Source organism: Xenopus laevis, chromosome 7L, assembly GCF_017654675.1.
Source record: "Xenopus laevis strain J_2021 chromosome 7L, Xenopus_laevis_v10.1, whole genome shotgun sequence".
In the NCBI taxonomy this organism is placed as follows: domain Eukaryota; kingdom Metazoa; phylum Chordata; class Amphibia; order Anura; family Pipidae; genus Xenopus; species Xenopus laevis.
This window is the reverse complement of record NC_054383.1, coordinates 82,049,549-82,077,152: the sequence shown is the minus strand read 5'-3', so window position 1 is coordinate 82,077,152 and position 27,604 is coordinate 82,049,549. Positions and strand designations below refer to the sequence as shown.

The following is a 27,604-nucleotide window of genomic DNA, read 5'->3' as shown; positions in this document are numbered from 1 at the left end:
AGTGCATTGAACAGGAATATGCACACATGGAGTTAAATTGACATTATGTCTGTCTCAGCCCTAACCCTGAGATAGGCCTAAGCGTGTACAATGTAGATGGTGTCAGCACACAGGAGCACGGAAGCCTTTCATTTTGTATAAAGCAGAGTACAATTAGAGTGAGCAAGCTGTGTAGATTCCTCGTGGCTGCTATTGAAATGATGTGACTTTAAGAGAAGCCCTGCCTCTCAGCAGCCTCTGCCAGATGATGGAACTGCATCAGGACCACGGAGCTTTAGAGCATCTCTGACTGTGGAGACCGTTGGGCTTTCTGCTTCAGGACCAGGGACCACCTTCTTAGTCTACAGCCATATAAAGTATGGGGGAATTCCAGCATCCCACTGTGCGAGGCTTTCCATTTCAAATGGCAGCTTATTCTTGCCAGCCCATATCCTGAAACATCCCTTCCCCCTAGATCCCCTGGGGCGGGGGGAGCAACTCTAACTGCAGCTGGAGGCTACTGAGAAGAAGGGGAGAATTGATCCCCTCTGGAATCGGAAGGTGAGACCCTTTCATATATCTGAGACCAGGATGGTACAGGAGCGGGTGTCAGTGTGGGGAAATGAAGGTGAATGTAGGAGCTAAGGGGTTGGGGTGCAGGTGAGGGGTAGGATATGCCAGTGCTTCTATGGGAACACACACACACCGGCACACAGATCAGTAAAAATACAGTATGGGTGGGACCTGGTGTGGAGGAATGAGGGAAGTTAATTTCTAGAAGGCCAAAATGAAAAGGGGAAAACATCAAGAGAGAGAGAGAGAACATGGTGGTGGAAAATACAGAAATGAGGAGTGAAGTATTATGGGTAAAAATTGATTCTGGCAAAGTGATAGGGAAACAGTTCAATAGATGTGGGGAGTAATGAGCAGATGAAAAAAACAGACACCTGTAAAGAGGACATGGCACAGAATAGAGATAGGCTGATATACAGGAGTATAGACGTGCACTACAGGCAGCAAGCCAATTATTTCCAATGCCTGTGTGGATCCCATTAGTTGATGCAGGGGTAGCACACTGGTGCTGTATGTTTATACAATATGGTTATATAACTGTCTGTGCACCTTATGTGATCATGTACTTATGCACTTTGCTGTTCATTTCTATACACTGAAGGTGACATCATAACAACACATTTTCACTCCACCCAAACTGGACTTAGATTTCCTGACCAGCATAAACGTTAATTTAATACATCATAGTACTCTGCAGTGCTAATGATATTCAGCTCCATATTTCAATTAAAAAAAGTTGATAAATGTTACAATGATGCAGCCTATAGAAGCCCTGGTGAGTAAGTATTTATAGAGATGAGCACACTGCACTCAGTGAGTAATGACCTGTGTCACAATGCAGGATTCATAGATCAGGAATATCCTTGTAATCATACTGTATAATGGTTAGGCTGTATATCACTCTGACCATGATAGTTAACTATGTGTATTCTGTGCAAAAGTACTGCATCTCTATACATTACCTTGTGTATTAGTGCTAGTGCTAGAATTTCATTTGACTCCTGTTTATCTTCCTGTGTAAGAACTGAACCCATTGTATTCTACAAAGTCTATGTTATCTGCTATGTAACCTTTGTCTTTTCTCTGTTTTCAGCTTGAATGGCTGCCCCATGGTTACACAGCAGCATATTGCATATTTATAAAGTAAAAGTAATATTTCTGAAGCAAAAACAATATTTACTAGTGCAGGGTAACAGTATATTAGATTTTAATTAACACTTGGTGTTACTGTTCCTTTAAAACTGCAGTACCCCACTGTTTTCAGCAACCATTAACAGACTTTATCTGTCACAGTATGCTGGATAATGTAGTTTATAAGCCTGGAGGGCTACAGGATAGGGATCCCTATTATTAAATTATACAGGACCACTCCTGACATAAGGCAAGGTGAGAACCAGTTACAAGGGACAGCAAAAAGCCGCTTCTGGTAACTTTAAAAGGCATATTTCCATTTTTCTAAAAGAAATTTTGGCTCCACTAATGCCAAACTTTTTTTTATAGCACTGGATTTAATATATATAAAATCTGGTTCAAAGAAGGTTTTTCAGATAATTTGATTTTAATATAACTCATGAATTCTGATGATTTTACAGTGGAAATGGAAAGAGTTTTTGCCTGTATTTGTGTGTGTGTGAGTAGGGATGTAGCGAACTGCCGTTTATGTGTTCGCGAACGCCGTTCGCGAACACCGGCAAAAAATGCGAACAGTTCGAGAACTGTTCGCGAACTTCGAACATCCGAAAATCGTTCGATTCGAACGATCGAAGGATTTTAATCGTTCGATCGAAGGATTTTCGTTCGAATCGAACGATCGAAGCTATTCGATCGAATGATTTCATTCAATCCAATGGCTTCGATCGTTCGTTTCGAACGAAAATCCTTCGATTTAGCGATCGAATGGTCGAACGATTTTTGACGCGAACGTCGCGCGACGTTCGCGAACATTCGGCGGACGCGAACAGTCGAAGTTCGCGCGAACTAGTTCGCCGGCGAACAGTTCGCTACATCCCTATGTGTGAGCAGGAGGAGATGTGAGCAGGGGCATGTGGAGGGGTGTAAGTGGTGGGGGCCTAGGGGCATCATGAAATCCAGCCCTGAAAGTGGTGTCTAAACTTCCAAGAACAAAACACCCATCATCACATTCACTGTAACTCCCCTAGGATTTTTGGTGTTGGTCCTGCAGAACCACTCCTATTCAGCTGAAATGTAATTGCTAATATTACCATTGCCTTACACCATATAATATTATTCAGCATGAGACCTTTTAGCCAGAATTTTTGGGACTTGGGGTTTTCTGGATAAGGGACCTTTCAATAATTTGGATCACCATACTGTAAATCAGAGGTCCCCAACCTTTTTTACTTGTGAGCCACATTTAAATGTAAAAACAGTTGGAGAGCAACACAAGCATGAGAAAGTCCATGGGGATGTCAAATAAGATCTGTCTGAACAATGGGTGGCACACCGAACCATGAGTGGCACTGTTTTATTTATAAGACAAAGATGAAATAATTTTTAAAGATGTGAATTATTTGCTTAAAATTGAGTCTATTGGAAATGACTGTCCCATAATTCCGCATTTTCTAGATAACAGGTTTTCAATTTTTAACCTATTTCTTTCTTTAATTATAGATAGTTTTTAAATATACTTATCTCATATATATATATTTATATATATATATATATATATCTATATATATATATATATCTATATATATATATGTATATATATATATATATATATATATATATATATATATATATATATATATATATATACACACACACACACAAAATAAATGAGGCACTACACAGAATGTATGCACAAAAAAGACTATGTTTATAGATATTAAGATATACATAGATAGAAAATTAAGGTATGAAAATCCAAATCATGGAAAGACCCATTATCCAGAAAACCCCAGGTCCTGTGCATTCTGGATAACAGGTCTCATACCTGTACTGTATAGGCAAAATAGAACCTGGGGAATGCATTCACTTCTTAGAAAATTCAATCAGAATAAAAAAGAATATGTGGTAGTCATTCTGTCTATATATGATGTTTTTTTTATACTGTATGATGATTTACCTTTGCATATTACAAACTACCTTGCAAGGACCAAATATGGAGTAGCTCAAAAAATAACAAAAAAAAAACCCCTGACTTTTTCATGATAGAAATGTCATATAGTGGGATTTAGTACATCAGATTTGCCTTATGGTCAGGAAAAAAACGTACGCTAGAGTACATAGTACTGAGTTTATAAACTGCCATCAGCTAAAAGGCTTTGCAGGAAAATCATGGACATTGGCAATCAATGCATGGTTTGGAAGTGAACAATAATGAGCCTAAGTACCTGTAAGGAATAGCTTTTCTGTAACATTATGCTGAGCAGTTATATTTTGATGGTGTTAAATGCAAAATATACTGATATTAGGAAGTCATTAATGGCCAGTGACCTCCTACAAAAGGAGGCTCAAAAAGCATGGTGAGCATATGCAGCATGATTATTTAATAATTCAATTATTTTAGGGGCGTCCTAATTGAGCCTAAAATGTAGAAAGTTATTCTGAATTGAGAAAGCTAGTTGGATGACCTGTGAAACGTCTTCAAGGAAAAAACACAGCAAGTCCAGTTGATTTGACTTTCTGCAGATATACCTTGACCCAGTGCCGGGCCAAGTCGGCTGGGCGCCCTAGGCAACCCTGACTTTTTACAGCCTTCAAATGGGCGTCACTGACCCCATCTAAAAAAACAAACGCTTTGTAGAATTACAAATGTATTGTGGTTGTTACTTTCTATTACTCTTCTTTCTCTTGAGATCCTCTCTTATTCATATTCTGGTCTCTCATTTAAATCAGTGCATGGTTGATATGGTAATTTGTAGGTTTGTTCTGACATTTTTTGTATCGTGGCGATCGGACAGGTTATAAGATCATCAGCTAACGATGATGGGGTATATTTATCAAAAAGTGAAGTTAGAACTCTTCTTTTTGCTCCTTTCAGCAACTTGCTTTACGGAATATTGTACCTGTTTTCCATGGTGACCTTACTTTTCAAAATGTGTGTAAGGTCTAATGCATGTATAATGTACTATTCTGTTTTCCATTGATAACCTCTAATAAAGAGAAGTTACAAAAAAAAAGTGAAGTTAGAGATCCCCACAGTCCACTAGAGTGGAATTCTACCACTCTCCATTACTTTCTATGGGATTTTTAAAAGAGTATTTATCAATGGGTGAAAGATCACCCTTTGATAAATATAGCTTTAAAAATGCGATAGAAATCCAATATCTCTGTATGTATTCAATGGGTGATTGTCACTACTATTTGCTGGACATAACTGTTGTACAATTGCTGTCTGTCAATTCATGGCCAGAACATGTTTGATTTGGTTTTTTTTTACTACTTTATTTAATCTGAATGGTTAGCGGACATAAGGATAAAATCTGCAGGTCTATAGCCAGCTTTAAAGACCCCTTTTTTCACATGGGGCCTAAAAATAATCATATTTAATCACACATCATTATTAGAATGATCACCCAGAATTTGTGTATGATGGCAAATTTATGTTTTTGCAGATTCCTGGATTTGAGTTGTTCCAGAAGTTGCTCCCAATTTTCACATGGCAGAAAAAATTCCTCCCCCAATACAAGCCTCTGGCATTGCTGAGGATGGCCCTTGCCAGCACCCACAGGAAACAACCCTGCTTGCCACCCACCTGAAGAAAGTGGAAAACCATATCACAGATGCACGGCGCTTCTGCCATCTCCCCAAACGTTCTGCTGTGGATATTGAGTTCAAAGACATTTCTTACTCTGTGAGAGAAGGGCCATGTTGGAGAAAGAGAGGTGAGATGGTTAGGAGCAGTAGCCATAAGATAGATAAAACAGAGGTTAAGGGTTGTAGTATAAAAAATAAAGATTAGGAATAGGATAGAAATAAAGTCTAATTTTTAATGAGAATGTTGGGCAGAAATGAGTAAGGATTTAGGGTACAGATTTTAAAGGAGAAAAGATGAGCTGTGTCTCTGTATTTGACAGTATTACTAATTCACTCTTCACAGGATATAAGACTCTCTTGAAATATTTATCCGGGATGTTCTGCAGTCGAGAACTTATTGGAATTATGGGACCATCGGGGGCTGGAAAATCTACTCTAATGAATATTCTTGCCGGGTACAGGTGAGCAATACATGAAAAGAGGGCTATTTCAAGCACCCTAGAATATTTTCAGTAACTTAAAACTCAATTTCACCTCAGTATGTATTTATTCCATAAGTAAAGTAGGCCAAATACAAAATACCGAGTGTGATATTTTTAAAAAGTAATTCAATTATTAACTTTTATTTGTAGGATAAGAGAAGAGCAAAAAATACCACAGTAAATATAAAGAATGTTACATATAAATGGGTAATAAAATAATTGAAACTGGTAGTTTTGGTGAGGCCTAGGTAACATTAAGTCCAGAGTTTATGCATAGCTCCCAAACATGTCAATCATAGCAATTAAAAGAGATAGAACTGGCTCACCTTTATAGCAGAATTAGAATGCACCCATTGCTTGTGTTCATACAGAAATAGGTCAAGGGACTCTGATCAAATGAACAATCTTTTCAGACAGTTTAGGTCTCTTCTTCAGCCATAGGTTGAAATGACTATTGTTTAAGGACCTAAAAGTCTCTCTTGTATTGGCCATCTGTTGAAGGTTTGTGTGCTAGTGGAATTAAGAAAAAGCAGTAAAAACCCCACACTTCCTTACTAACATTGATTGAGATCTATAATAATTTATAAAGTGCTTAGTGCTATTATAATCATGTGCTCAGTTCCCAATCAATTTAGCACCAACATACAATTAATGACGTATACTATCAATTGTGCTATGTATAATAAATTGATTGATTAAAGTGCTTGTGCTATAGATACAGTGCTGTGACTTCAAATGAATTTTGTCTACACACAAATTATAAATGATCTAAAAATTCATTTTTCCTATATGGTTAATTAAAGTGCTAGTGCTGTAATTAAATTTCAAAGTGAGTTCATAATATTAAAAACTTTTAAATAAAGCTTCAGCGATTCATGAATGAAAGATAGAATTGGAAAATAGTGTAGAGGTGGCGTTCAGTCATGTCAATCAATGTGCTGTGCAGTGTGCAGCTAAGTTAGGGGTGTGCTATATTCAGTGACTATCGGTTATATTTTTGTGGTTGATTTAATTTCAAAAGACTGCCTCTGACTTTTTATATGCTTGTTTATGTAACCGTGGATGATATAGTCTGCTTTTAGAGATATTTATCTGCCTCTGTTTTAATGAACAGTTACATATTTAAATTATAGCCCTCCTGTTTCTGCATGAAATCTAGCATGCATTTTCCTGTGCCTCAGCTATATAAGAAAGAGCATGTACACTATAAAATTGTGTGCCTCCACCCAGGTTCAGTACAGACTGAACTGTAATACCCCTTCCTGAGAAACTTCTCTCTCATCCATAATCACACACAGGGATATGGTTGAAAGGTTTATTTGTAAAACACTGTAACTTTAAATCACATGCAGAATATGGATCCCTTTACAGTCTCTCTTTGATGGGTGCTGTTAGTAGCCACGCAAATGAGCTGTAAGTCCTTCCCACAGATAATCATCGAGTGTATTCTATGCAGAGGTAGTATTGCCTGCCTTTGGTGCACAATCCCCACAGAAGGCGAATCTTACAGGGGTCCGATGCTCCAAGGATCTCTCTATCCATAAACCTAACTGCTTGAGTCCCCAACTTGGCGGCCTTGTCACAAGAATTTTTAATCATTTGTTTAATTGGGTTCTCATTATCTAGTGCAGTGAGCGATAAGCTTAATGTGCCCCTACATTTCCCTACAGTTCCCCCTTTTCCCTAGCTGCTGGGCAAAAGGCTATGTATCTAGTTAAGATTATTTACGTATTTCTTTAATTGGCCCTTAGTTTGATGACCATTTCCTGCCACACTTTAATATGTTTGGCAAGGGGTGGTTCTTCCTCTTTAGCCTGCTTCAGTTGATCTGGGTGAATGTCCATTGAGCCTGGGATTAACAAGGCTCCTGAAGTGTTCGGCCCTAAACGGACCACCCTTTAGAGAAGTGGGAGAGCAGGGGCCCCATGAACTAGGTTTAGTTAGTGTACAGGAGAGCAAGACAGTGAGCTTTAGTTATAAAGAGCAGCTTTGTGCTCCATCAAGGATGATAGAAGGGAATAGCTCTCCTTTATGCTCTGCTTGCCTAAGTGAAGGGACCGCAGTAGTGACAAGGGAATAAGGCTATATTCTATCCCTGTTCCACATCTACTGTAGGGGTTCCACACCAAATCAGGTATTGACAACCTAGCAGGTGAACCTTCCAAGCATCAAAGCTATTCCTGCCACCTGTGCTGATCTACTATAATCTGTGACAGTATCTGGCATGTATCTGAACTACTGCATGTGCTTGTGGGTATTCAACCCTGTGGTGCTTTATATTGAATAACGCATGTGTTAGCTGTTTTGCAAAGAACCCCTGACATCTTCTATTCTATTATACTACATTTTTGGCAGTGATAAGGTGTAGTTAAACATCATCACAAGTTCCTTCCACTTAGTGAAGGCCCATCCTGCTGAAAGAGGGTCTAATGTAACCCATTCCCAAATAGGGTTACACTAATATTATGACTTGTGTGAAAAATAGATCTATACAAATAGATTGTATTATGCATAAATTCTAAATATTCCAAACGATTCACAAAGTTTCAAACACCACTGTATCTAAGTAGCCAATAAAGGTCATTATTTTGCAACTATCCTTCAGGTTTTCCTAACCTCTGATTAGTTCTGAATTGAAAAGGGGTAAAGACTTACTTGTAGTTTATTGTGATTGACACAGTTTTAATGTAGACGTTTGTATTACCAACTGAAGTATTTGAAAAAATAGGTAAATTAGTTGTCATTTTCCCAGTGAAAACAGCTCTTTTATAAGCAATACACTCAAATGCCTCTACCGTCAGTGCCATGCGATGTACTATGCCACCACTACAACTTCCAAAAATGGGATTGTCCACCCATGACTGCTGTTGCAATTTCATTATCCCATCTGCTTTTGTTATGCTGGTTTAGCCAAAATATTTATCTCTTATTTATCTTTTATTCTTTTCTTTCAAAAAGTATCTGGGATAGTAGAAGCACTATGAACTTTCTAAATATAATAGCATTTGCCAGGTTTTCTGCCACACACATATATAGAGGCCAATGATTATAGCTCTGCTAGGTGACTATTCCAGAAGAAGGTCATATTTGAAATATTTTTGTTAGCTCCCATCCATTACCTGTTTAAGGCATGGATTTACAAGTACAGTAGAGGGCATTGTAGACAGATATTGTCTTTTTTTTCTCATAAAAAGGATCAATGCACCAGAGGCCACCCCTTTAGATAAGAGGAATAGGATTTTCATTTGAAGCATTGTAGGTGGTTCTTCAATGTGAGGGTAGTGAGGTTGTAGATGTTGGATGATGTTGTGAAGGCAGATTCTATTAATACCTTTAAAGGGGAACTAAAGTCTAAAACAGAACAATGCTAGAAATGCTGTATTTTGTTTACTAAATATAAACATGAACTTACTGCACCAGAAGCCTAATTAAACAAATGATTTATGTTTTCAAAGTTGGCCGCACGGGGCTGTCATCTTGTTACTTTGTTAACAATCTTTGTAAGACTAAGACCATGCCCATGCTCAGTGTGGTCTGGGCATCGGTTGGGAGGTTAAGATTAGGGATTGTCATAAATTATCAAAACAGCACAAGTCAAATAATATCTGCCATAGAAGCCGACAGCAAGACTAATTAATAATCAGAATATGCAGACTGCACTGAGTCTGCAGATAAAAATCTACATGGAAAACAAACAAAGCTGCTTGAATTCTGGGAAGTAAGGCGAGGAGCTCCTGTTTGAAAGTATGATCATTTCCCTGCAGAGCAGTTAGGGACAGTCTGAAGTTTCCTATCTGCAGCAGTCAGAGCAAGTAAAACGAAGGGGGAATTCCACTGCATACAGCCAGGTTTCTTATAAAAACGGTAGACTTTTTTTAATTAAAGTATATTGGAGATAGATTTATTTTTAATTAAAGAAAGTAAAAATGGGATTTGATTTTTTGGTCTTTACACCATTGAGCCATTGAGCCATTGAGTGGCTTGGATAATTTCTTGAACAAGCAGTATAGATATAGGTATATATCTGAGTGTATCTATAGGTTGGTATTAGTGTGTGTGTGTGTATATATATATATATATATATAACAGTCCATAGATAATTAGCAGCGCACACTGGAATTTTAAAAAATTTAATTTATTTATTTAAATTTTAAAAAAGAGCATAATACATGCATCGACGTTTCGGTCCTGGTCTTGGACCGTTATCAAGATACAACATGTGATTAAAACAAAAACTTTATACTCTTCTATGAGCCTAAACAGGAAATGAGGTCAATGAAAAACTCACTAACACATAGAACCGGCCGGTTGTCATAGTATCAATAATCATTTAAATGTAACAACTCTCGAACATATTTCCTGTATCAAATACATGGTTATAATCTAGGATACACTGTAACAATTCAAAACATTATGTAACAACCTCGGCACTTAGCAATATACTGAAACAGGTATAGCACATTAAATTAAACTTTATCTCTGTTCCAAAAAGCACGACAAGGAGAACTGCTCATTTAGACCGTGGGGCGCCAATGTGTTAAGTTTCTTAATCCAAAAACATTCCCTCTGAAGGAGCATTTTAGACCTATCACCCCCTCTCCTAAGTGGAGGAATATGGTCTATGCCAATATATTTAAACGTTGGAAGGTGATGACCTTTCTCCAGGTAATGTTTGGCAACGGGCTTTGAGGTGAAATTGTCCCTAAATGCTGTACTTATAGCCGAACGATGGGCATCCATCCTAAGACGTAATGTCAGATCAGTCTTTCCAACGTATGAAAGAACGCATGGGCAAGTTATTAAATAAATCACATGTGTAGTGGTACATGTGATGTGTGATCGAATAGCAAACCTTTTTCCATTGTGGGGATGACTAAAACTCTGACTTGGGCACATATATCTGCATGAAGTGCAGGAGGGACATCTGAAACATCCCATTTTTCGATTAGCCAGCCAACTGGTCTGTGGTTTTTGATAACATTCTACCGGATCTGTCTTAACCAAAAGATTCCGGAGGCTGACTCCCCATCTAGGGGTGGATGCTGTACAGCGTTCGATGCTGCAAACTGATGGATATTCTGGTCCAAATGTCGAGTTTGTGTTGGAGTTATTGCATATGTGTTTGACTATGAATTATTTCAGATTTGAGAAAGATTATTATATGCAGGTGTCTGGCACGGCAATGGGAGCGGCCATGGCACCTGCATATGCAAATCTATTCATGCATCAATTCGAACTCCACAACATTATGCCAAAGTTTGGAATGAGTCTATTATTTTTCAAACGCTTTATAGACGACATACTAATTATCTGGAGGGGTAGTGAGGAGTCCTTTTTGGCTATGGTATCCCACCTTAATAGCCTTGATGGTCCAGTGAAGTTCACTGCCACAGTGAGCAGTAAAAGTGTGCAATTTCTTGATGTTGAAATTGTTCGTAACGGCACCAGATTTGATTATTCATTATACCGAAAAACCACTGACCGCAACACATTATTGCAATTTAAGAGTCAGCATTCAGAGTCTATGAAATCTTCTCTCCCCATTTCTCAGTTCTGTCGAGTGTTGCGAAATAACTCCTCAGAGAATACTAGGGCTATACAGCTCAAGGAGATGGAGGGCAGATTCTTGGCAAGGGGGTATCCGAAAAGGGTACTAACACGGGCTCTATATACTGCTAAAAATAGGGTATTAGGTGGTGACGGGATAGAACGAACACCAAATAATTTAGTGTTTGCTACACAATTTGGAGGAATTTCAGGACAAATCAAAAAGGTTGTCCACAAGAATTGGAACATTCTAAAAGCTGATAGTAATTTGAAAACAGTATTGCCCAATCCACCTATTATAGCCTATAAGAGGGGAGTCAGCCTCCGGAATCTTTTGGTTAAGACAGATCCGGTAGAATGTTATCAAAAACCACAGACCAGTTGGCTGGCTAATCGAAAAATGGGATGTTTCAGATGTCCCTCCTGCACTTCATGCAGATATATGTGCCCAAGTCAGAGTTTTAGTCATCCCCACAATGGAAAAAGGTTTGCTATTCGATCACACATCACATGTACCACTACACATGTGATTTATTTAATAACTTGCCCATGCGGTCTTTCATACGTTGGAAAGACTGATCTGACATTACGTCTTAGGATGGATGCCCATCGTTCGGCTATAAGTACAGCATTTAGGGACAATTTCACCTCAAAGCCCGTTGCCAAACATTACCTGGAGAAAGGTCATCACCTTCCAACGTTTAAATATATTGGCATAGACCATATTCCTCCACTTAGGAGAGGGGGTGATAGGTCTAAAATGCTCCTTCAGAGGGAATGTTTTTGGATTAAGAAATTTAACACATTGGCGCCCCACGGTCTAAATGAGCAGTTCTCTTTGTCGTGCTTTTTGGAACAGAGATAAAGGTTTAATTTAATGTGCTATACCTGTTTCAGTATATTGCTAAGTGCCGAGGTTGTTACATAATGTTTTGAATTGTTACAGTGTATCCTAGATTATAACCATGTATTTGATACAGGAAATATGTTCGAGAGTTGTTACATTTAAATGATTATTGATACTATGACAACCGGCCGGTTCTATGTGTTAGTGAGTTTTCATTGACCTCATTTCCTGTTTAGGCTCATAGAAGAGTATAAAGTTTTTGTTTTAATCACATGTTGTATCTTGATAACGGTCCAAGACCAGGACCGAAACGTCGATGCATGTATTATGCTCTTTTTTAAAATTTAAATAAATAAATTAAATTTTTTAAAATTCCAGTGTGCGCTGCTAATTATCTATGGACTGTTAAATATTCGACACTGTGGCAGCACCTGGTATATTGCTATCTATTGGTGTGCGAACAGCTCATTTTTTGTTGTTTGTTTATATATATATATATATATATATATATATATATATATATATATATATATATATATATATATATATATATATATATATATATATATATATATATATATATAACTTTCAGACTAGTATCCGCACTCCAAAGCCAATCTTAATAGAAGGAGGGGTGTACGGTATTTCGTGTATACACCAATAGTTTCCAGACCAGCACTCCCTTTTGTGTAAAAAGTATAATCTTTTATTGTTGCATAGTATCAATGCCCAACGTTTCGGTCCCTATTGGGACCTTTTTCAACCTTGAAAAAGGTCCCATTAGGGACTGAAACGTTGGGCAAATGTTAAATATCTAACTATGATGTCCACTACTCTGTGTAGGCAGACACAAGTTTTAGGTGGACTTCACCTCCCCAACAGCTGCATAACAAAGCCTGCCTGCAAAATATCTTCAGAGGGGCCCGGTGCGCACTGTGATCTACCCGTTTCAACCCATCGCAACCATGTCTACTTGCGCACAGAAATCTGAGCCACAAATTTTCAAGTATTGAAGTAACTATAGAGAAAAATGTACCCATGGTCCGGGCCCCCCAGCGACCACAGAGTCTGCTTCCTCTATAGTTACTCCACTGCTTCCCAAAACTGTCTAGCTGCCATATATCATCAAATGTTTTGATGCTTTGCTAAACAAAGTAGCTTGTTATTAGCATTACCCATCGTAGAAAAAAACTTGTATTCCCTTTGTAATTTGTGGATATAATTTTAAGTATTCTTTGGTTCTCCCCACAGTGCCTCCTATAATCATTAAATTTTGTCATTATATACCTCAAAAAGCCTATTTTGTTTTTTGTCTTTCTACAAGGAACCAGCAGAAATATATTAATAAATTATACTAAGGATGATGCCTAAAGTTACAAAACAATTATTGGTTGATAACCAACATTAGCAAAAACAACCTGCTAAAACTATTTACATAAGAGGAAATCTTACTTGGAACTATTTGCTTTGCATTAATAATTTTCTGCTTGGTGTCTTTAGTGAAAATTGTTGATATTAAAATTCATTTCTAGTGTCTTGTAAAAAAGTTTTATTCATTTCTTGTATGGATTCATGGATATTCTGAGCTTTCATTTGATAAAAAAAATTGGGTAAAAGTGAATGAAGGGGGTATATAAATGCCTGTACATTTGTGTATTTTTGGTTTTACACATAACTGAAAATAGCTTGCATATCTGACATATAGGTATTCTGATCAAGACAGTACTTAATCTAAATAATATGGCATATATAATATATTGCATATGGTTCATATTGGCACTTTTGAAAAATACAGTATGCTAATTGCCGGCTTGAGGACATGTATTTATTAGAAGTTTATTTAAAGTAGTAAATATTGCTAATATCTAATGTGTGTGTTTCAGGGAGAGTGGAATGACGGGCCAAATTCTAGTGAATGGGAAGCAACGAGAACTACGGACATTCAGGAAGATGTCATGTTATATTATGCAGGATGATATGCTTCTTCCCCATCTCACTGTCAAAGAGGCAATGATGGTAGGATATGGGGTAATATGCTTGGTATAAGTATCCATTTAATCCATGGTTTATGGTTATGGACTGTCCCCCAAACTTTCAAGGATTTTTCCTGTCTCTACAGAATTATATTTCCCTTTAAAAGACAACCCCAAAAAATGAATCATGTACAATATAAAACAAATTGTACAAAATATCATAAAACTTATTTCTTGGCCTTAATCTCCAGGATAACTCACAGACCACACTTGCTACCATTGCCTTACAAACTGTACATGTTTAAATGTATGGTACAGGACTGGGAATCTAACTCTTCCATATACACAACCAGACAAAACTTTCTAAACATGTGTGGGATTATATAATAAAAGGCAGTAAGTTTGCCCTAGAGAAGTAACTCATAGCAACCAATCAGAAGGTAGCATTTACAGGTCCACCATTTTTTAAAACAAGAATATTATTGGTTGCTATGGATTACTGCCCTTTGGCAAACTTAGTGCCATTTATTAGATATAGGGGTTAGAATTAACTATGTTTTACTGCAGTTTTATCACTTTTCAGCACCTCATTTACATCCTGGGGCTGCTGCCACCTGAGTACACACACGGTTTGCACTAGTTGGCTGCTTAATCTTGCCATCTCCCATAGATAGGGTTGCCACCTGGCCGGTATTTTACCGGCCTAGCCGGTAAAATACCTGCCAAGGCCGGGGCCGGTATTAAAAATTTACCGGCAATGTAGCTGCCGGTAAATTTGTAATACCATTAAAAGGAGCCCTCGGCCTGCCCCCAATCCCCTCGAACTTACCTTATCTTTTACTTCTTCTAGCGACTGTGGCGCTGCCCCGCCCCTTTTGACATCACGACCTACCCCTTTTGACGTCACGACCCGCCCCTTTGTGACCCCGCCCCCAGCAGCCGGTAATACATTTTAAAAAAGGTGGCAACCCTACCCATAGACTCCATTGCAAGCAAATACAAACACATCTGTAGATTCTAAATACATTATACAGTGAGAGATAGATACTAACGACACCCCAAATACAATAAATCAAGTGAGAGGAAGTTGAAATTTTAGTCCCAACTACATTATATACAGTAAGAGGCAATGACAAGTCCTAACAACTCCAGAATCCCACTTACCTTTCCAAAAAGCAAGTTACATGAAGTCTGGTGTAGGTATAGCTGAGAAATCTTGCAAAATTAGCTGAGAATTTTTCTGGTGTAAGAAGCAGAGCACAGCATCAAGATGTGCAGCCAAGCCCTGTCCTTACTGCCTGCTGCTGCTGGCTGTGTCTCCTGCCACTTCTAAATTCCGCATCTGAAATGATTGATCAAGAATATTAGACCAAAAATAAGTATTTCCACTTGTATGATGTGGCTAAGGTGTCATATGAAGCTTTGACTAATAAACACATACTACTTATTGACATACTACTGGAACTACTTATTTTTGGTCTGCAGTGTACTGGGTGGAAGGTACCAGAATTTGCCACATTTTTGATTTTGCTGGTATGATGACATATTGAAAAGGTACATTGGTTGAAATTCTACTATTCTACTAGATTTAGAGATAAAATGATTGTATGTTCATAGAGGTGGGGGTGGCACAACTGTGTTTGGGGGAAGACACTAAACCTTTGTAAATGTTCTGTCTACCCAGGTTTCCACTAATTTGAAACTCAATGAAAAAATGGAAGTGAAGAAAAAGTTGGTAAGTGTGAATTTTACAGAGCAGAAACCATTGCCAACCAGATAAAAGTCACTAATATGTACATCAAATATATTGTTTTGATATAGCCATTATTATTGTTGCTTTACGTTTGGACATTGTTTGGTTGATTTTGTTTGATTGGAAACGATTCATCATGGCACATAGGGACATGATGTAAAGAAAGGCTTTTCACACATGTGATTCATGCAGGTGAATGAGATTCTGACAGCATTGGGTCTATTGGATTGTTCTGGAACTCGTACTTTGTGCCTATCTGGGGGTCAGCGCAAGCGTTTGGCTATAGCGCTGGAGCTTGTTAATAATCCACCAGTCATGTTCTTTGATGAGCCCACTAGGTGAGAATGTTTTGCTAAAATCATATTTCCTCCTTTTTTTAAAAACGTATTTTAAAATTAATGTTATTACTGTTTCTGTTTTTTTAACAAAAACCCTTTTACAGAGATTTTGATCTGTTTCTCTCTTGTCCCTTGGGGTGTCTTTTTTCACAGCAATGCTGTATTTTCTAAGGATTGTGCAGAATTACAAGCAAGTTAGGGAATTATTAAGCACATCCTTATAAGCCTTAAACATAAAACAATGTACCAAAATAGTTGGAATTACCTTATGCATTACTACTGTATTGTTATATCGTATGTTCCCACAATTCAGCTGTTTTAACGGAAAAGGTACAAATGCTATAATTAATAATGAGATTAATGCCTACTACAAAAGCACAACAAAAGAAACTGGGCATAAAATTCATAGTAAAGAGGGCACCTTTGTGATATTCCTAGGGCTACTGATAATACAACTCTCTACAAAACAGCCTTGGTGACTATATTATTAGTGGTACACATAGAATCTCAATTTTGATCTTATTTTTCTATGTTATTCTTGAAATCCCTCTTTTTCTACTTTGCAGTGGTTTGGACAGTGCATCCTGTTTCCAGGTGGTCTCCCTGCTGAATTCTTTGGCACAGGGGGGACGCACCATTATCTGCACCATACACCAACCTAGTGCTAAACTCTTTGAGATGTTCAATAAGGTCTGTGTTGAGAACTACTACATCAAATGTCACTTACAGGATTGTTTTTGCAGCAAATATCATTACTGCATAGTATTCAGTGTTTTAATGTTTTGATTGGATATCCATCATATTTGTATATGCATGTATTCCAGCTGTTCATCCAACCAGAGCAATGCTGTCCAAATGGAGGCTGACTTAAATATATTTATGACCCCTTCCCTGCACCCTGCCCAATGGTTTCTTAGATTTCTTTGTATGATGTGAATTTTTGATTATATTGTGTAGCTGTATTTGATTAATGGAACACTACATAGCAAAACTTGGACAACAGACAAAAAGCAGCAGAGCTAGAAAGTAATATCCACTGGTCCCCTATTGCATACGATTATTAGGGAACTACATAGTAAACGATGACAACAGAAAAAAGTAGGAGTGCTAGAAGTTAATCAACCTAGTCACGTTAAGGATAAAGAAGCTAACATCTGACTGGTAGAATACTGCTCCACATAATTATAACACCAATAAAATTTATTTGCAATCTTTTTTAAAAAGTACTGCAATTAATATATTTACGGGATAGATACCAAAATCATCACAATATTCAACCCCAGTTCACGTAAAGGGCTAATACAGCCCACAATCCGGTTGGGGGGGAAACAAAAGTTAAAAAAGAAAAAGCCCCCCCCCCCCAGGGCTAGGCCACCTGCACCAGGAGGGTGCTCCCGTTGTGGGTGGCCATGATGGGGCACATGCATGCACATTATGAGAGAATTCCACAACTCGCTCACTATGTACATGCATATGATGTAAGCCCCCTTATATGCAAAACAAAAGCTGCTGCGAATTTAACTTAACATTTTACTTTTTCCTGTACATATATGTAATTATGTAAAGCCCTACTGACATGCTCCAAAATATGCATTTTAAAAGGTCTCTTTATCATTTTAGAATAATGATAACCACATGCATATGGGGCCATATAGATTACATTTTCGGTGGTACAAGAAATATATTCTAAATAAATAGATTCAACAGGAAACGTAGGTGCTTTGCAATCCATACATTATGATTATTTAAAGGGAAACTGACATAAACATGCATCAAATGCAGCGCATAAGTAATAAAATATATGCCATTAGAATACTGTACAATGACATGCTGCCATTTTTATATTCCAACCCTCTAACTCGTATGAGCCATCATGCTAACACACAAACTATACAGGTTAAATACTAAAGGTTAGGTAATTAATAGATCAGAGACATGATGTTCACTCCCACATTTATTTCTGGTACATCTAGAAACCACTTTTTTTCCTTTTTGTGTTTCTATTTGCTTATTATTCCAGTGTTCTGTGGGGCAACACAAATAACACGTTAGCAAGAAGAAAACCGGAACTCAGAGCTCAATGCATGCGGGCAAAGCCCTGCGTGTTTATTGCAACGTTACGTTTCGGGGGCGTGCCCCTTCGTCAGACAGCAAATAACATCACAAAATGGTGGTTGATTGAAAGAAGTAAACTGTATAGATCCAGTTAAACCTCTTGAAAAGGCTAGTTGGACAGAACTGCTCTGGAGAAGCAAAAATGTGATGACATGTTGGCCATGCATGGGTATATACACATCTAGATAGATATAATTATCTTTCTATTTTTCCAGCTGTATATCCTCAGTCAAGGGCAGTGTATATACCGAGGGTCTGTAACTCACCTCATTCCATACCTGAAGAGCCTGGGACTGCACTGCCCAACCTACCACAATCCTGCTGACTTCAGTGAGTCATATATATTCATCATACCCCATCCTGAAGATTTACCTTACCTGCTAACAGTACCCCATGGTTACATGGTTATGTATGTTTCATATATAGATTATCCCATTAAGCTCAATTGTTCACTGGATGCTTCTGAAACTTGATTGTTCAGCATCTGTAAAGATAACACTATTTTAAGAGGTGAGCAAAGCTTTATGGGTTAAATATATGGCAAACTATTTTATTCCCTGATGACTGTATTACACCAGATTATAATGAATGTATCCCTGAATATTTTGCTTATTTAAAAACAAATGTAAGCTTGGTAGTACACCAATAGCAAAATTGTTAGCCCTTCTAATCATTTAATTGAACCTACCAAATGAACCTACCACTGATGTTTGGGAGGCTCCTGGCTGATGTTTTTAAGGAAATGCCATCTGAGATCAAATTCCTTCACCTGCGTGTCAGCTAAAAAGCCTAGTAGGTGAGTATGAGATGTCATTAGGAAGAGGCATTGATGCATGCACCACTCACATATTTTACCCACATACCAAGTAATATAATGCAATTTAGTTCAATGTATGATTTTATTACACTGGCCATTTTCTTACCAGTGTAAAGTATCTCTTAATTATTTTAATGGGCATCTAACTGCTTGATCGTGTCAAACATCCCCAAAAAGTTCCATGACAAGTAGGCAGGATCTCCACAACAATAAACATACTGCAGATGCAATAGTCAACTACATTTCCAACTTTTCATTAACTGTTCTTTCCTTTTGATTAACAGTTATTGAGCTGGCATCAGGGGAATATGGAGACTTAAACCCTGTGTTATTCCGGGCTGTAGAAGATGGCTTATGTCCTATAACTCGAGACAAAAGCCAGCAAACCAAGCTGGATCAGGAGCACTGTCCTAATGTGAGTATTTATGTAATCCCATCATCGGTAACATCAGTATGTAATTCATGCTCAGTCTGCTCTCAGTGAGCTGAGCTAAGAGTTGGGCACTTATTTATGACATTACCCTTCATGAGCACTTATGGGGGTTTCAATAATATCTGCAAAGAATGCACTGCTCTGCTTTTTTAAAGGAGAACTAAAGCTTAACAAAGAAGTAGGCTAGAAATGCATCCCTTATCTTCTTTTCCTCTTAATTCATGTTCTCTGCTGCTGTTACTTACTTGAGCTTAGTGACTGACTCATATATACTGTATATATAAAATTTAAAAAACACAATAAATAACTGATTGGTAATTAATTCAGATTATCATTGCATGACACCTCCAAAACAGATGGGCCTAATTTTCTTGATAATTTGAAGCAACCCCTAAACTTAACTCCTTTATAGTTGCCCAGAGCACACTGAGCACGAGCATGTCCTTGACATGCCTAACAAAATTCAACTGGTGAACTTTGAATTATAGTTGTTATAGAGATGCTGAACCTTGAGACTGGTGTATTAAACTCAGTTTATAAAATATAACCTTTCTAGCCATATTTGCTTTTAGGATTTAGTTCTCCTTCAAAAGTGTACTATTTCAAAGGTGAATGTTACATGCCATGAATAAACTGACCAGTCCAGCTCTTTTTATTGTGGTCCCACAAATTTCCTCACAGTGAGTTGAAAGAATAGAGGCATGTGTCACTTGCATGCCAAACACTGGAAATGACATCAACCGAACGTCAAAAATATTCAATGTAACTGTTCTTTTGACGCATCTGCCACAATTGTTTCAGGCACAATGCCTTCCAGTGGTGTTGCTAGCAATGGACAGGCCGGGGTGCAGAATGTGCATGCGGGCCCCCTGCTGTTCCCCCACAGAATTGAGTGCAGGTGTAGGTTTCCCTCTGAGGTTTCCCTCTGTCCTACGCCCACAATAGCATTTATCATTGCTACAGTGGGCCCTAAGGGGGTGCTTGCCCAGGTATGATGGCCCCCAGAAGATATGCCACTGATGCTCTTATGTGAACACAACAGTGCTAGAATTCTGAGGAAATGCATTGTGGGGGGGAGGGGAAATGGCAATTGCGATCAAAATGTCACCTAGCTTGATGCACTTGTGGTTTTAAGAGTTAATCTGCTCAGATTATTTTGAAAGCATATGGTTTTAAAGGGACATAGAACCTTAAGATGTTAGGTGTTGCACAATTTCACTAAATCATTGGTGACCTACCAGATTAATTTGATATGTGACCCTTGTTTATGTCTGCATCATATTAGTGACTTCTTGTTAACTACTAGCAGGCAAAATGCAGTTAACCCATTTATACCTTCCTCTGGTTTACTGTGTCACATGGTATAACTATAACACATAACAGAGATACAGGGAATGGTTATATTACACAATTAGTGTCTAAAATCCTTATATTTTACATTTTTATTCCTGCCTGCATGTATATTATGTATATTTATACCTATGCTTGTTCCAACAGGATGTCTCTGTACATATAGAGAGTCACACTTTTGCCACTAGCTCCCTAAACCAATTTCGAATCCTTTTCAAACGCACCTTCCTCTCTATTCTGAGAGATACGGTAAGGACAAAAAAACATATGCTGTAGGTGGGGAAGTGAAAAAATATATGTATATGTAAAAAAAAATTTGAAAAATTAGAATTAGGATTAAATGAGTGGTATCATAAATGAATTACACATTTCTGTTACTAATACAGTGTGCAGATAATTAGAATGCTTGAAAAAACTCCAAATTAATCATCAATGCATAATGTGTCACAGTCCTATCAGGCTTTTCATTAGTCCATTTAACATTAAACAAGTCAATTTGATTAGGAGCAACATATGCATATGTCTAATATGGTTTTTATTTATCTAGGTCATGATAACATGACAACATCCAGTAGGAATGAGTTTAAATCACTGGGATTTGCTGAGTAATCATGAACTGAATAAGCTGCTTGAATTTTTAAAATTGCTTAGCAAATCCAGTAGTTTTAGATTTGGGTTACTGAGACCTTCATAGTATATACCCGTCATTCCTTTTACCAATTCAGTTGCTCTGCACTTTCTCCAGCTCATTTATATCCTTCTTAATATCTGGAGCCCAGAATTATGCTTTTATCCATTGAATGAATTCCCTTTTTCATGTAAGACCGTACTTTATTTGTAGTAGTAGCAGCGCCGATTCTGACTAAGGAGCCGCCTGAGGCGGCTCCTGCAATGCCGCCCCCCCTCACCAACTTACGTGTCGGGAGGGGAGGCAGAAACACTATTGCGGAGAGCGCAATTGCGCTCTCTCGCAATAGTACAGCCGAATTTCCGGTTCAAAAGCCGGAAATTCGGCCCTTAAAGGTGCAGGAGCGGCTGGAATCCTTTCAGGCGCTGCCGCCTGAGGCGAGCGTCTCAGCTCGCCTCATTGGCGGCGCGCCCCTGAGTAGTAGCCACTGAATAACACTGCCTAGAATCACACAGCTTGTTATCCACAAAAATCTCCAGATCCTTCCCAAATAAGGATACTCCCAATACAATACTATTTAGTGCAGGGGTGCCCAAACTTTTTGCAACGAGGGCCAGATATGGTGACACATACTGGAACGTAGCGACGCCATACTTCTTTAGTTTACTGTACTGGCACCTCAGTACGTCTATTGACACCTTCAGCCCTAAAGAAGTATGCAAAAACAGCACGTCTCTACGTGCCAGTACGTGTCTATTGCTAACACCTTCAGCACACAGGCAGCAGTATAGACCAAGTGGCAGATCATTTCACTAATGTGCCTTAATATTACTGCTATGGGATTCCTGATCGCACTGTGCTGGGGGGCCTCATTATTATTAATTTCATGATGGGGCAGTGTAAATTTGAAAACGGGCCGCAAATGGCCCACTTTGGACATGCCTTATTTAGTGCATAACTTACATATATGTTATTTCTAGCACATTAGTGCATAACCTTGCACTTATTAACATTGAACTTAATTTGCCAGATTATTAACCAGTTTTCCATTTTAGTCAAATCGCTCTGCAAAGTGGTAGTATCCTGCATGGAATGCAATGCACACTTTAAGGTTATTCATAAACAAGTTAAAAGGGCTAAATTGATCTAGGGACTGGTCTGATTGCGGTCTTGGGGCCAGGGTGGATTTTTTCTCCCCTTTGAGGCAAATTATAAAGGCTTCAGTTGGGATTTCTCCTATTCCTTTGGATCAACTAGCAGGTTTCGTTTAAGCCGAAAGGTTGAACTAGGACGACCTATCTGTGATCAACCTAAATTACTGTTACTATTTTTCATATGGCCACTAAATATAATAAACCTTCATGTAAAAACATCAGTCAATAAAAAATACAAAACACTATGAATTCATCTACCATACTTAAAAATAGTATATCTCTGAGTTTTAATGATAATGAGAATTAATGATAATGTGTAAAGTTCATTAATTGAAAGTCAGTAACACTAATAGAATAGAAATAGTTGAGGCAAGAAGTTTGTATGATTAATAATACTGCTTTTTATTGGGTACTGAGTGGATTTCCATTCAGTACACCCCTAGGCCCGCTTGCATACACTCCCCTCTCACAACACTAACATTCTTCTCTCTACTCTCGATACCCCACTTACAATGGGGGTTATTATTATTTTAACCCCTGCTAAAATAATGAGCAACTAACAAAATTGCGGTAGTGGTAAATCTTGTGGATAGTGCATCACAATAGTGTCGAGCATTAATAGATGAGGTGCAGGCTTATTACATTTTGCCAGGGTGCACTTGGACTATACTAGCCAGGTACTAGGGGTCTGCGTGGATTGGGGATTATGACTATTATCTGGGTAACATTAGGCTTAGACTGGCAGTGAAATGAGTGCATGTTGGCACCATCTTTGGTGTTCATTGGTGTTTACTTCTATACTTGTTGGGTCCTTACATTACATAGATCTGCCTTGGGATCTATTATCTGGAACTTCTTTGTGCAGAACGCTCTGACATACCTCAATGCCATTTATTATTTTGTCCTATTGACTACTAGCTCAGCTTTCCGTTTAAGCACTGCCTATGCAACTGGCTGGCCCAACAGCCCTAAAATGTGTCCTGGCCTGTTACAGCAGTCATGGATGTCCCTACTAATGGTGGCTGTGGTCATTTCCAGGGAATGGAGTTGAGGTATTGGCTTTATCAGGGCTACATTCGTCACTCCTTTATTTTTATTTATTGTTTTCCTTAAGAAGTCTCCTAATACAAATATTAAAAACTGGGTGCATTTTATATGCTATTTGCTTCATTATAAGTTTTAGTCAAAGTATTACTAGCTCAGCTTTCTATTTTAGGCCTGTTTAAGCTAACTACAACCTCCACCCCATCCATACACAGGGCTTTTACTGTAGTTATAATACCATTATTAAGGTGCGATCAATGCATGGTTTTGATTACTAGACTTCATTTGAGTAGATACATTTAGGGGCAGATTTATCAACATGTGAGTTTAGAGCTTAATAAATAAAAACTCACCCATATTCTATTCATTCCTATGGGATTTTTAGAATTGTATTCATCAATGGGTGAACGTTAGGACTCACGGTTTGATAAATACGGTTTTAAATATCCCATAGGAATGAATCAAACGCAGGTGAGTTTTTATTAATTAAGCTCTAAACTCACATTTTCATAAATCTGCCCTTTATTCAGCAGGTACTATGCATTTATGTCATAAAACACTGAAAGGGTCTAAACATGGAAAAAATTTAATTATATTGCAAAATAGGTCGAAGCTAAAGAAATCACAATAGATCCCATTTACCTTTTCAAAAATGGACATATCCCTAACAGCATAAACAGCAAACTAATAATATGAGGAAATAGAAAACTTGCAAAATCAAACTTAGTTAGAAGTGTCTCATGAATGGACCGAACCTGGTACCTCAACTCATGCAAAAAATGTTTTTCCCTTTTGTATTAGAGTAAGTTCATTAGCCTGAGAATAATATTTCCGCAGGCTGTTTCCTGGTTCTCTAGGTGTGTCTCACTTCGTACCATAGCATGTTACCTGTGCTGTTCTCCTACTCCAGGTCCTGACTCATCTGCGTTTCATGTCTCACCTATGTATTGGGGTTTTGATCGGGCTGCTGTACCTGCACATTGGAGATGATGCCAGCAAAGTGTTCAATAACACAGGCTTCCTGTTCTTCTCCATGCTCTTTCTTATGTTTGCAGCCCTCATGCCTACTGTGCTGACCTGTAAGAGAACCAACTTTATTAAGCATAAGCTTTCTGTCTTCTCTTGCAGCTTCCATTGTTACACAGGCACTGTCTACTCATTCTCTCTCAAATCTCCATACCATACTGTATATAACTGTGTTAATTTATCTCTTTTCAATATTGCATTCTTTACCTTTCTTGGCCCTCTACTTTTTCTTGCCAATACATTATATTTTCCCTTCTTATCTCTATATCTCAAAGACTCCCAGTTGTCTCTATCATTCCCCCACCACCACACTCTTCATTGTTTCCCCACAGTTCCCCTGGAGATGTCTGTCTTTCTACGAGAGCATCTGAATTATTGGTACAGCTTGAAGGCCTATTATCTGGCCAAGACCATGGCAGATATTCCCTTTCAGGTAACATACTGTGGTCTTACAAATCCCTTTCTTTCAAAGGGTGTCTAATAAGCACTTTTAAAATCAGAAGGCTGAAGGCTTGCATTTTATGCTGCCTATCTGAAGTCTTGAAAATTATCTACCAAGTTTTACTGTCTGGCTTAACAAAACCTACCAAAATACATCTCACCATAGTGTACACCTTTAACCTGTGGTTGTACAAATGGGTGGCACATAATTACTGTGGATGATTTTTTAACAATCCATGATAATTTTGGCCTGTCCTTTCAATCCAGTATTTCCTGTACAAACCAGAACTAGAATGGCTTGCTTAACAATACATACAATGCACCAATCAAGAGGGCTGTTTTTTTAAATGAAGCTATGCAAAAACATGTTCATGTAATGCTTTTACTATACATCAGATGAGATGTTATCATGTCATTTGCAGTGGTCTTTAAAACTCTGTAAGTTTTTTCTAGCCTTGCATTATTATATAAATGATTGTATTAGTATATAATTGTTCTAAATCAAGTGCAGAGGAACCATGTTTTGTGACGTATTTCTGCATCCTTTTAACACAATAACACAACTAAAAGGTTAATGCATCTTGTCCTAGAACAGCATTTTCCAAATCATTTATAAGCAGTTCTTTGATTATATGAGTCTATCCACCAGACACATGGCTAAACTGTTCCCATTTCTGCCTTGCTTCTGACAGATTGTCTGCCCCGTGGCATACTGTAGCATTGTATACTGGATGACCAGTCAACCTCCTGAAGTTTCACGTTTCCTACTCTTCTCAGCTTTGGCAACTTCTACTGCCCTTGTGGCACAGTCATTAGGTCTTCTCATTGGTGTAGCATCAAATTCTTTGCAGGTGAGGAACTATTCACACTACTTGTGCATTCTAGCACAAAAGGCTTATTACACTTTTAAAAATGATGTATTTGAAGCTTATAATATTTACATCAAGCAATACAAAATGTAATGTTTATAAAGGAAAGCACAGGAGGAGAAAACTGGTGGTAGCTATCCAGAAAGCCACTACTACACCTTAAAAAAACTGATATGGTAGCAAATTACATTCCTTCCCTGTCTTTATAGGTTGCAACCTTTGTGGGACCAGTTACTGCAATTCCAGTATTGCTATTCTCAGGCTTCTTTGTCAGCTTTAAAACTATCCCAACATACCTACAATGGAGCTCCTACATCTCGTATGTCAGGTAGGATGAATGTTATGAATCAGCACTAGATAACATTTAAAAACATCTTGTGGAGCAATTGCCCGATCTTAGAATATCAAACTTTTTTGTATAAGTATATACTGCTTACACCATATTGGATATTAGAAAACTATACAGAAACCATAACTTCTATACAAAAGATAAAATGGACTTTTTTTGTTATATTGTTCATATTTCCCAACTCTCTACTGAGAATTGTGAGGGCTAGAGGGATGGATTTGTGGACTTGTATAACCAACGTGGGTTTTCAATGTCAAGGATTAGAAAATAGTTTCTTTTGTTAATATTTTATATATTATGTATCTCTGCACAGGTATGGATTTGAAGGAGTCATCCTGGCAATCTATGGCATGGATCGTGCTCCTCTGCAGTGTGCTGAGTTACACTGCACTTTTCAGCTGCCTCAACAGGTCCTGCAAGAGTTAGATGTTGAGGATGCCAAGCTATATGTGGACTTCTTAGTTTTGGGAGGCTTTTTTCTTGGACTTCGTCTTCTTGCTTATCTTGTATTACGCTATAGGGTTAAATCTGAGAGGTAAACAGTGGAAGAGAAAAACAAAAGGATGCGTTTCCAAAGGTTTTCATGATCAGGTACTTCCAAAATATGGATTACAAAATGTGCTGACAGCAAAAACTCTTAAAACACCTTTACCAATGTATAACTGGACAAAAGCACCATCCTCTTCTAGTGCATTTTTCTCTTGCTCCATTGCCTCTACATCTTCAGTGTCTTAAATTTGCACAGATACTAATTTCTGCACACAATTTTTGCTTCCACTTTTTATTCCTTGCTGTTGTATTCATCTGTATAGCCCAAATCGAATCTTATTTTTTGACCTCAATCGTGTTCTGTTTATCCTCCACAAACTGGTACACTGATTATTTATTTTAACAGTATAAGCAATCTGAAAACTATTTCTCTTTTAAGTCTTATTCTGACAAATTTTTGGAGATCACTGTTAATGCACTAAGGAGTTTAAACATCTTCTCAGAATGGTTCTTCTATTGGCTGTGCATGAAGAACAATAAACTGTATTCCACAGACACAGTCTGTTTTTGACCATTCCTGCTTCCAGGTAACATTTGTTGCACCATGTTAGCCCATTGAGAAAGTTATAGGGAAGAACTTTTGATATGAAGCATAACAAAAGTGGTGTAAAGGCG

At 38.0% G+C, this 27,604-nt stretch overlaps 1 protein-coding gene across 2 annotated transcripts; it reads left to right on the top strand.

Moving 5' to 3' along the window:
• The first annotated feature begins 147 nt into the window (after positions 1–147).
• abcg4.L (ATP binding cassette subfamily G member 4 L homeolog) lies at positions 148–27,486 on the top strand. Of its 2 annotated transcripts, XM_041569243.1 has the most exons (15): positions 153–540; positions 5,133–5,402; positions 5,618–5,735; positions 14,034–14,166; positions 15,808–15,858; positions 16,069–16,214; positions 16,781–16,904; positions 18,545–18,659; positions 19,431–19,561; positions 21,077–21,178; positions 24,666–24,834; positions 25,114–25,214; positions 25,915–26,073; positions 26,301–26,419; positions 26,754–27,486. In XM_041569243.1, exons 2-15 carry the CDS (start codon positions 5,177–5,179, stop codon positions 26,977–26,979), a joined length of 1,920 nt encoding a protein of 639 aa, XP_041425177.1. In that variant the 5' UTR covers positions 153–540; positions 5,133–5,176; the 3' UTR covers positions 26,980–27,486. The 2 variants fall into 2 exon arrangements, with proteins under 2 accessions (XP_041425178.1, XP_041425177.1); XM_041569244.1 differs by lacking the exons at positions 24,666–24,834; positions 25,114–25,214 and having other exon boundaries at positions 148–540.
• The last annotated feature ends 118 nt before the right edge of the window (positions 27,487–27,604 follow it).